This window comes from Mytilus edulis, chromosome 8 (assembly GCF_963676685.1).
Source record: "Mytilus edulis chromosome 8, xbMytEdul2.2, whole genome shotgun sequence".
Classification (NCBI taxonomy): Eukaryota; Metazoa; Mollusca; class Bivalvia; order Mytilida; family Mytilidae; genus Mytilus; species Mytilus edulis.
The window spans coordinates 84464784-84476759 of record NC_092351.1 but is presented as its reverse complement, the minus strand read 5'-3'; the positions used below and the strand labels follow the sequence as shown (position 1 = coordinate 84476759).

At 32.5% G+C, this 11976-nt stretch overlaps 1 protein-coding gene across 1 annotated transcript; it reads left to right on the top strand.

Annotated features, from left to right (window-relative positions):
• The first annotated feature begins 1121 nt into the window (after positions 1 to 1121).
• Positions 1122 to 7991, top strand: LOC139486438 (uncharacterized). Its single transcript, XM_071271317.1, has 3 exons — positions 1122 to 2059; positions 4491 to 4934; positions 6524 to 7991. The coding sequence occupies exons 1-3, from the start codon at positions 1843 to 1845 to the stop codon at positions 7897 to 7899; spliced, it is 2037 nt and encodes a 678-aa protein (XP_071127418.1). The 5' UTR covers positions 1122 to 1842; the 3' UTR covers positions 7900 to 7991.
• The last annotated feature ends 3985 nt before the right edge of the window (positions 7992 to 11976 follow it).

The window sequence follows — 11976 nt, the reverse complement described above, 5'->3', positions numbered from 1 at the left end:
TTACATATTTTGGCTTTAATATTGATTCACTTATAGGGTCTTTGCATCGGAATTAAAGATATTTATTCTAAAACCAGTTGTTGGCATGACACGGTTGATGTTCATCTCGTATATTTTATAATGATATAATACTAATCCCCTAAAGGGAGGAATTGTGATTGATATTCATATAATGAGGACATAATCTTTCAATCAGTTAAATTGAGGTCTGGAGCAGGCATGCCAGTAACTGCGAGTAATCCTTTGTCAATTGATGTGTTGTTGCCATTTTGTCATTTACCTATTCGGACATCGGACTCGGACTTCTCTTAGACTGAGTTTTACTGTGCGTTTTGTTGTGCGTTTATTTTTCTACATTGGCTAGAGGTAAAGGGGAGAGTTTGGATATATAAAACAACATATTTAACCCCGCCGCATTTTTGCGCCTGACCAATGTCAGGAGCCTCTGGCCTTTGTTAGTCTTGTATGATTTTTAATTTTAGTTTTTTAGTGAATAATGTGGAGTTTATTATGACGTCCATCATCATTGATCTAGTTACATATTTGTTTAGGGGCCAGCTGAACAACTCCTCTGGTTGCGGGAGTTTCTCGCTGCATTGAAGACCAATTGGTAGCCTTCAGCTGTTGTCTTCTCTCTGGTCGGATTGTTGTTTCTTTGACACATTCCCCATTTCCTTTTTCAATTTTATTTGTGTTCATATCAAAATAACACATAGTGGACATATTCATTATGTATGGAACGTAATTATATGCCAGTCAATGTTTAAACCTGATTTCTTGGTTTACAAGATATGGGATAGTGTGAGCAGGGCATGGTGCAGTATGAACACATATTCTTGTTCAGGATATCTTATGAAGCCTTACTGTTATAACGTAATTTTTTTTTTAATAAAACAAATGAAATACTGTGATTCTTTCAGAATGAAGTAAGTTGGTTACGAAAAATGCTGTGAATCTAATAACTGAATTGGAACGTCGATATTTGGAGTGAAACATATGCGCAATTTGTTTGACAAAGATAAGCGTATACCCAGGGAATCATTCATTTTGTTCAGAATGTTTAAACAAGCTCGGTCTATAGAAGGACACCATTAATTGTCCGACCTGTAACCCTGTTCATAAACTGAAGACAAATGTACATTTAGATTTTCAAAGGATATCACCAGACGGGATTTATAATAGTTTTTACAGGCTCACTTCAATCTAAATTCTTTCAAACAATTTTACCTATTTGGAAATATCGCTGATCTAACCGACAAATGTCAACAGCGTAAAATCAATCTCTGTGAGATTTGTCGCTGTCTACACGAAACAGAATACAAGATGCAAAGCGCAATTATAAACACACATGAGACATTCCGAGAAGAATATCTTGATTTATGTCTGAATCCTCAACATGAAAGGGCAAAACTTAAACATTTCTGTAACTCTCCGAATTGTCAAAGTTTACTTTGCCCTTCGTGTGTTATAGCTGAACATAGAGACCCAAGTAAGCATGAACTTGAAGACATCGAAGAAGCTTTCAAAAAGAAGAAAATAAAATTAGGAAAAGACGTTAAATCTCTTCGAAGACGAATATCACAAGTCGAAGCGACAATGCTCAACTTTCAAGACAGTACGTTACAAGATGAAAAGACGGAATTTCTCAGAAATGTTGATGCAATTTTCAACAGGGGTATTAAAATTTTAGAAAACAAAAGACAAAAACTTGTAGATAGATACAACGTTGCCTTTAAACAGAAAGAATCAAAAGATAGAGCAAGAAAAGAAAGTTAAGACAGTTTTCTGAAAAATGCTACAGAATATTGTAACCACTCTGAACAACTGATCAACCGTAATAGTATGAGATCGCTTCTGAAAGTCCATCAGTCGGTAGAGGCTCATTTGAACATGTACTTAGATACCCCAGTTGCAGATTTAACACATGGAGAAAATGATATTGAGGAGAACATAGATGTTGATCACTTTGATCTGTTTGATATGTTCGACATAAATGTTGAAAATATGGAATACGCGTCTGAAAAGGAAGATAACGAACTGTTGATGAAACTGACTAAAGGTAGTTTTTTTTTTTATTAATATATTTGTTTTATAGTCATCAACTTGCAGATAACTTATCATTTCATCTAATTAACACAAGTCACCTTTATCAAAATAGTTAGAAGATGTGGTATGAGTGTCAATGAGACAACTCTCCGTCCATCCAACTCACAATTTGTAAAAGTAAACCATTATAGGTCAAAGCACGGTCTTCAACGCTGAACCATGGCTAACATCGAGCAATAAGATATAAAGGGCCAATAAAATGACTGGTGTGAAGCCAACGGTCTAATCTATATAATAAACGAGAAAACTTATGAACCACATCAACAAACGACAACAAATGAACATCAGAATCCTGACTTAGGATCGGTGCAAACAAATGCAGCGGGGTTTATCGTTTTAAAGGGCATACAGTTACAGTGGAGGTAATGACGTTGCTAACGTAAACAAAAATTTCGCGACGTCAAACTGTGACATATCGGGGAAAGATGCATTTGTCGACTGATTTTTATTATTTAAACTGATTTAACTTTTGAACGAGTTCACGGACCCCGCCTTTTGAAAATGACTTTCGGTTTGATTAAATATGAAGATTATTTGTACCAAATTTTATGAAAAAAGTCAATGATGCAATTTTTTTAAAATTTAGAAAAAAAGGAAAATTTTAAACAAAAAATATAAGGGAAACCAATCTTAATTCACCTTTATCTGAAACAATAGTGTAACATCACAAAATAGAAAGACACTATGAAATATCAATTGAAATTCCTTAACTCAATCAAAAAGACATTAACAAAAAAGAAACAAACACTGAACAACTTGATTTGATCTATGAATTAATGTAAGTACAAAATCAATAAAAGGGGGAGGGGTGTAATTAGATAAAAACAACAGTAGTTTACCGCTGTGAGATGTTAAACAATTTCAAAAATCAACAATAACCTTGAACAGAAAGCCACTATATACAATTATATACACAGGTATTTGTTTTTGTTCATAGTACAAAGAGGTGAATATTTATAGTCAAATAAACACAAAGCTGATATATCGACTAGATATAGCCCTGAATAAGTAAACATTAAATAACAAAAGAAAGCGTAGTATCAACAGGTCAGATTAACAAAAAAGTACGATTTGAGAGTACTCGCAGTTACTGACAGTTAAAAGCAAAAAACAAAAAAACAATTATTAATAATAAAAAATCATGCATCAGAAACTAAAATCAACAGGGATTTAGTATTTTAACGTCATGGACAGTAATAAAGACAATATGACTTTTGCAATGCCAATAATAAATGTATCGACAGGCTGTAGGATAGTTAGAAATTTACTTCTTTGTTGAAAAAATGAACGTGTCTCTATATATCTCGCTGAAAAATAATACAAATTTAGTTATGTTTTAATTTGCTGATGAAAAAATCGATAATTGAGCCAACATTAACTATTTAAATATCTAATTACAACATTGGTAAGATAACCTTTACTTATGAGTTTGTTTACACGGATCACATAGTGATTTTCGCGCTTTTACTACAATATTACCGTAAAACAAAGGATATAAAATGCCGTTTTAAATACGTTCTAAAGATACAGTCAAATTTACTAATCAAATCTTTGGATCTATATAGAATTTAGTAAATGTTTTAAAATATAAAAAAAGAAGATGTGGTATGATTGCCAATGAGACAACTGTCCACAAGAGACAAAAATGACATAGACATTAACAACTATAGGTCACCGTACGGCCGCCAACATACCGCATAGTTAGCTATAAAAGGCCCGATATGACAATGTAAAACAATTCAAACGAGAAAACTAACGGTCATATTTATATAAAAAAAATGAACGAAAAACAAATATGTAACACATAAACAAACGACAACCACCGAATTACAGGTACATACATAGATAATGTGGCGGGGTTGAATGCATATTTCATGAATTAACAAAGTCCGCCTCATATCGTATTTATTTTGAATCTTTGATACTTATCCTATATACTGCAGGTAGATCAAATTAGATATTTGCTGTATTTGTTCTTTGGAAAAGACAATGTACTCCTTTGAAATTTTAATTTTCTTTAAATCAGTTTCAAATGAAGTAGTATCACCTCTGTGATACAACTTTAGATTGATATTATGCCTCCTAAGATATGTGTTGTAATAATGGAAAGGAGAAATAAGAAGGATGATGTTATTCTTTCACTCTGTCTGTGTGACTTCATTGTAGGTACTTTTAATATTCAGTTTTGGTTTGATTTTGATGTGTTTTTTTTTTTAACCTGAACGACATTTTGGGTGTAAAATAATCGGTCTGTCTGTCTAAAACAAATCAAGTTTGTTTGTGGGGTTCATGTTTTATAAGTTATCTAGCATTGATGATTTAATCAAGTTGACAACAAAGTGCTTTCATTATTTTAGCAACACTTTCTCTTCTTATATTTACAGAGAACAAACAACAGAATTACTTAAGGAATACAATCAGCCCATTTAAAAAATATAATTTCAAAAAAGTAAAAACTGTCTTTAGCTATTCTATGCAATCTGTATTACATGTGATCGCATTAATTTGGGTGATTATAAAACTTCCTTTGAATCTGATTCAACTTCTAAATAACGACAAAGAGAACCCAAACGATACACAGCTTGATGCGGAGAAACATAATGAAAGGCATGGTGGAAACACGAATCAAGATGTCAGACAGGTGAATACGGTTGATTTGGGTCACAATGAACGTGTTGCTGTTTGGACAAACCTTGAATTAGAGAAAATCCGAGGATACGTGATCATATTTCGGGACATATCATGGCATATTATGATGCTTCTTATTATAGCCATGGTTATACGTGAAATAACACTGATACCACTTCGAATGTTAGAACATGGTGACTGTAAGTATGAAATTCTAATGCAATTTGTATGTAACAATTTTTTTCATTGGATAAAAGTTGCCGTCAAATCCACAGTTGACCAGGCGTAACTGAGGAGGGACAACCATTTTGAAATGATTGAATCAACAAATGTTCGATTACTACTATATAACCGAAAATAAAACAACACCTACCTCGAATTCGCCGTTTTAATGTTATTTTATCCGAATTGAAGCGTACAGGTAACGTAATAACCTCTGGTGTGGAAGTTTTCATTTGTATGACGTCACATTTATCCATGACGTCTTGGCGCCAAAATCATTCATGAAGTTTCGCGGATTTTTTTTATTTGTCAAATTTAGACAGTTTTCTAATTTTTATCGTATTATTTCTTTTTGAAATGCATTAGAATCGGAATAACAGTACTGTAGTTGAAGAGTTGCCACCGTCGATTTTGATTTGACGGTCGCAACTCTCCGTTTTACTGTCTCCGCTACGCGTCGCCAGTAAAACTGCATTTGTGACCGTCAAATCTACAATTGACGGTGGCAAATCTTCAACTACAGTACTGTTATTCCTTAAATATTAGCACCATCTAAAATAAAGAGATGCTTAAACACTATTTCATTTGGTATTACTCATTATACATTACATTATTGTATTGCTTGAATAAGAGTATATTTCAATCAGACAGCAACAAAACGACAAATGCAAAAGAAAAGAAATTTGGAGGTTGATACATTAAATCCGTAAAGAATTACAAAATGTTAACATTTTTTCAATTAGCTAATTTAAAACAAAATTGAAAAAATTAGCAAACATCTGCTGCAAACACCAAATTCATTTACGTACAACGATTTTAAGTCAAAATATTCTTCTGAAAAGCAAATGACACCATATACACTTTATATCTACATAATCTCCTCACTTTCATTGCTGGTAATTTGGTTCAATTGATTAATTTTTTGTGTTTTAACTCCACTCTAAAGCACCGCTTTTGGAAGCCGGAGTGCCCTAAGAAATTCAACGACCTTTGACAGGATAACTGACAAACATAGTCAATTAAGATTGTAGTCGACTGTACCTGCACGAGCGAGGTTCGCACTCACAACCTCAGTGTTGAATGACCTGTGATAACAGTAGTAACTACTTAGACCACACGGCCACCGGAGCACCTAATTTGGTTCAATATGTCAGTGTTATCGAAAACATGCTCGCATTAATATTTTCTTGTCATGAATTTATAAAAAAAAACAAGCTGGTCACTGAGCACTTATAATGTACCTAACCAGGGATTTTGCTGGTCAAATATCATACTTTCAAGAGTATATCTAGCATGAAATTTGAAATGAGTAATTATCAACGTTACGATATCTTTCATGACATTTGAAATTTCCTCTTGCCAGTCGGTTAAAAAAATATGGCAGTTTTACTTGAAATTGCGTTTCCAATGCAGTCAATATCTAGATGTTGATGAACACTATTTATATTTTAAATCAAAGAGATTCTTTGATAATGTTTGTTGTTTTAGTTTTTTAAGTACTATTCTATAAAATTGCCCTCTTTTAAAATAATAATAACATATTCTAACATAAGTATTTTATTTCCAGCTCACGAATTTGAGTTTGATACTCGAGATACAAATCAGTTTGCATGTCGATCAGCTGATAATCATACTTTGGCTACAAAACCTTTGGAAGATATGTCGTGTGGTTCAACTAAAAGATTATTTAAATATGGAGGTGTTTTTGCAAACACCACTTTTCCTCTTGAAGAAAGCAGTTCTATCGAATTTTCTATAAGATTTCAACCAATGGCTTTGCGATCACAAAACAATGTACAAGACAATGCTGAATATACAGTTTTTGAATTTGGATTAACAAATGACAGCATTAGCAAGGAGTTTTTGTATCCGTCTGTGTTTTCTGTTAGTGCTTTTACCTGTCCAAATTCTTTTGGTGTTTGTCTTAAAACTGATAATGGTATACTTCTTCCAGGAAAGGCCATATTTAAAAGTGAAAATAATTCTCTTTTTTATGAAGGGCGATTTATACTTGCATATCGACCTTCTGATTTTACAGTTATAATTCAAGCTAAATTCCCAAAGAAAAATACTACTAAGGAGTTGCATAGGATTTCGTTCACCAAATTAATTAGTCCATTTAGGCCTGTTTTTGCTGCTTATAATTCAGACAAAATCACTGTTTCGATAACAATCGTAACAAATCAAGTTGGGTTTGATCGAAATACACTACACCCAAATTTATACATTTCTGACGACAACAAAACAATGTCAAATACAAAGTTAAATGACACACATCCGGGAAACAATCTTAAAATGTACCTATCAGATCAATTTTTAAAAACTATGATTAGCATCGATTTTGACGAGTCAAATAGTGGCGACATCCTCTTCAAGATCGGAATGAGAGAGAAAAATTACGAACTTAGTAAAGATAGAAATTACACGTCAATTGGTTTCAGTGTAATGGAGGAAAAGAATGTTATTTTCAAAACAAGAGTAATTTTAGAATGCACCAGGTGTGATGTAACATATTTTTTCGGTTTTTTCCGTACAGTAGGTTACTGTCTATCAGATGCTTCCAATACAAATCGGATAGTTGTAGAAAACCATATAAACTTATTTATATATTACAGCAAGTATGGTCTTGCTAAACTGTACATATTAGATAAATTTTCGGGTTACAGATACTTCAACTTTCATTTCAATTCTAATTACATTTCTGGGGTTGTAATAGGTGAATCATTGTATGATGTATTAGGTGCATTTAAGTCATTAAAGAATTTAAGAGGTCCTGAAATTTATATTGAAAAAGTAAGCGCAAAAGATATTGTTGTAGTTTCTAGTGAAATTAAAAATGAACTGAATTTTGAGAATTATCCAAAACTGTTTCTTACTTTGCTTTTAGGAATTGTCTTAATTATATCTAAAATAATAATAGATTTCACACAAAGAGAGTTTTAACATTGCACAACCTTTGTGGATAAACATCATTGTAATATACTGTAACGTTTTTCGTTTAATGCATGCATCAGTGAGTTTTATAATCATCGTATAATTAGATTACTTATTCTAATTTACCGTTATAAAGTAATTATTAACAATCTATTTTTATCGCCCTTAATCAGAGTTTATATGTTAACTGTCGAATCAGTCATGTAAATCAGCTGGTGCCCTGTTGCTTTGTTTATACAGGTGCCTCGGTTGATATCAGCTTCGGTTGACCTTAGCTCCGGGCTTTTGGCTCCGGGTTGCGGTCTGTGGGCTGTATGATATTTCTTTGTTTAGAGTCATTTACCATATGGTAATCAGGTTACTAGAGTAGTATTAAAGAGTGAAATAGGTAGAGAGGGGCAGACGAAATAAACAATTAAACAGATGATTTCCTGCATTAGTTTTAATGAAACTTTTATTGCGAGTAATTTATTGGTACGCTGTGTCTTTGATCTTTTTTTTCCCTATGGGTTCTGAGTACGCTATTTTCAGCCATCAATACTTGCATTTGAGAGAGGGATGAAGAATATCAGATGGAAAGTCAAACACATAGATCGAAAATAAACTGAAAACGCCATGGTTAAAAAAAGGAAAAAGACAAACAAAAAAATAAAACTATACACGACACATCATAGCAAACTAAAAACTAAGCAACACGAACCCCACAACACACTGGGGGTTATCTCATGTGCTCTGGAACAGTAAACAGATCATGCTCAACATGTGGCACCCGTCATGTTAATCATGTTATTACAAACCAGTAAATAGTCTAATTCGGTAGGTCACATTCACGAAAAAGGAAGGGGATTGTAGTTATGACGTAGGAAACATATCCGATATCATCTGTAAACAGTTCTTCCGAGAAATATCCGAAGATCATTTAGCAGGGAAAAGAGTAGAAAACATTACAAATAATTGACATTGTTAAGATTTATTGATGATTTTTTTACATAAAATTTATATGTAATGATGATGAAAACGATATAAAGTAAAAAATTCCTCCGACATTACTTGTTTCCATGAAAAACAACTGTATTATGACACAATTACAAATGACTTTATGGTTTTAATGGACACAGTACTCATTTCCTGATATTATTCAACCAAAAATAAATCACTGGTTCTTGTTTTGGTTTTTCAAATTCAATCACAAAAAAATCGTACTATTTGAATTTAAGTAATTTTGCCATGTCACTTTCAGTTTGTTTTAGACTTATGAGTTTGAATATCCCTTTGTTTGCCTCTAGTTTGTAAAATGTGTACGAAATATAAAGATATTTCAGCCGTTTACATAATGATTTTAAACACCTTTGGCTTTGTCCCTGTTAGAAACTGGTAGCATCAAATCCCTTATAAGCGAATTGTACTCGTAAACAACTTCTTCGCAAGTAGATAATGGTCTGAATAGCATGTGGTTAACAGTGTACATGAGTTTTTGAGTTTTAATATTGAAACGGCGAACTCCTAAACGTATCATAAATAACAATCATGCAGGCACACAAGGGGATGTGCAGGTGGTGGTATATTTTATCTGATTGTCGTGCATCCTACTGTGCCGAATAGAGGTAAAAAATCTTATATGTTGACACACTTTACTTTGGACAAGACAATATTGAGAATAGTACTCGAGACATTCTTTACCTGTGTATACATAACGTTACATAACATTTCGTTACAAAGGTGACGGTTAGGCAACCAAAGTGGATTCATAATTTATTTGATCTATTAAGAAATATATTGTGAACTTGATCCGTTGTGTCGTTTGCTTTCTCCTATATTTGAGTGTGAATTCACATTACTATAAGACGTGTCACGGTACTTTTCTACCCCAAATTCATGTATTTGGTTTTGATGTTATATTTGTTATTCTCATCGGATTTTGTCTAACGCTTAGTCCGTTGCTGTGTGTGCTACATTTTAATGTTGTGTCGTTGTTCTCCTCTAATATTTAATGCGTTTCTTTCAGTTTTTGTTTGTTAACCTGATTTTGTTTTTGTCCATAGATTTACGAGTTTTACTACTATTGCCTTTAAGTAACTTTATTCAAATATCATTAAAAAAAGTATACACGTAATTATTTTTGACAGTTACAATTAATACTAGTACTGTACTGTATTCCTGTCATGTAATGTAAGGTTTAGCGGTATATTTAACATTGCCGTAAAATGTTAGGTATGACAATCCGAAAAACTAGGTTCAACCCACCATGTTGAGCCTGCGAATTTTGTCGTAGGGATAGTGACCAGAGCTCGACATAGTGACCAGGCGGAGGCGGCAGCGTTAACTTACTCCCTTTAAGCTTAATATTTAAGAAGGTGGAAGACTTGAATGTTTCATACTTCGTATAAGGATGCCTTATGTTACAAAGATGTGTCTGTTATATGTCCATTGTCCTTGACCTCATTTTCATGATTTGGTGACTACTGGAAAAAAGTTAATTGTAATTTCTATCTAATTATGAGTAATAGGATAACTATATTGGTAGGTTTCTACCTCGCAAGATCCTCGTGCCTGTCAAACAGTTTTCACTCGACCGGACCTCATTTAATGGATAGTTCATATTTCATATACTATAAGCAATAGGTCTAGTATATTTGGTGTATGGAATGATTGTAAGGTGTACATGTCCAACTGGCAAGTGTCGTCTGACCTTGGCCTCATTTTCATATTAAATTGGTCAAAGTTAGATTTTTGATTTTTTTTTGCTTTTGTTTCCAATACTATATACAATAAATCAACTATATGTGGTGTATGGAAATATTTTATGATGTTCAGCCTCGTAGGTCTTATTTGACCTTGACCTCAGTTTCATGATTAATTGCTAAGTTTTAAGATTTTTGTTATTTTGTCTGTTTTTTTTTCTCAATTTATAAGCAAAAGCAGGGATGGGGTAATTGAAAGTGTAATGGTAATTAAGTGTAATGCATTTCAATTTTCCAAGTAATTGAAATGTTCAATTGAGCATTTTTTTAATTACATGTAATGGTAATTTAATTAATTACAATGAAAAAATCATGTATTGCTTAATTACTTTTGAATTACATTTGAATTACATGTTATGGTTATTTAATTAATTATAATGAAAAAATCATGTAATGCTTAATTACTTTTGAATTTCATCTGAATTACATGTACTTTTATGGTGTTAATGATAAGAAATTGTGGTAATATAAATACAGTTTATTTGGCATACAGAAATGTTTGCTTAATAGTGTAAAAATTGTGAGAATGATATATTTGTATTTTAAGAAAGATCTTTATCTAAATAGATTGATAGCATGTATATATGTTAGCGGCAATAAGTGAAATTAGGCATTAAGCTTAAATCCTAGGCAATAAGCTAATGCCTAGGTAGTAAGTCTATTGCCTAAATAATGTTAGACATTAGTCTTAAATCCTAGGATTTAAGCTCAAATCCTGAAAATTGTGTGCAGGCATTAAGCTTAATGCCTAAAATATAAATGCGAGAAAATAAAAGAAATTTATTCATTTAAATAACATTATAAGAACTGAAGTTTGAATCTACTGGATTAAAATCACTTTTAAAATATGTTATTTATGTCAAAACTTATCAGATAAAGGCAACAGTAGTATACCGCTGTTCAAAACTCATAAATCCATGGACAAAAAACAAAATCGGGATAACAAACTTAAACCGAGGGAAACGCATTAAATATAAGAGGAGAACAACGACATAACACTAAAATGTAACACATATAGACAAAATCCCACGAGAATAACAAATATAACATGTATATATAACATCAAAACCAAATACATGAATTTGGGATAGACAAGTACCGTGACACGTCTTATCGCAATGTGAATTTACACTCAAAAATAAGAGAAAACAAACGACACAACGTTATAATGTAATACACACAGAAACGAACTATAATATAACAATGACCATATTCCTGACTTGGTACAGGGCATTTTTAAAGGAAAAAATGGTGGGTTGAACCTGGTTTTGTGGCATGCCAAACCTCGCACTTTTATGGCCATGTGAAATATAACATCAAAATGACAACACAGGACTACAATATA

Coding starts and splice junctions, on each gene's coding strand:
- LOC139486438 (XM_071271317.1), top strand. CDS start 1,843: ATGAGATCGCTTCTGAAAGTCCATCAGTCGGTAGAGGCTCATTTGAAC. Junction 2,060..4,490: donor GTTGATGAAACTGACTAAAG/GTAGTTTTTTTT, acceptor TTATATTTACAG/AGAACAAACAACAGAATTAC. Junction 4,935..6,523: donor AATGTTAGAACATGGTGACT/GTAAGTATGAAA, acceptor TTTTATTTCCAG/CTCACGAATTTGAGTTTGAT.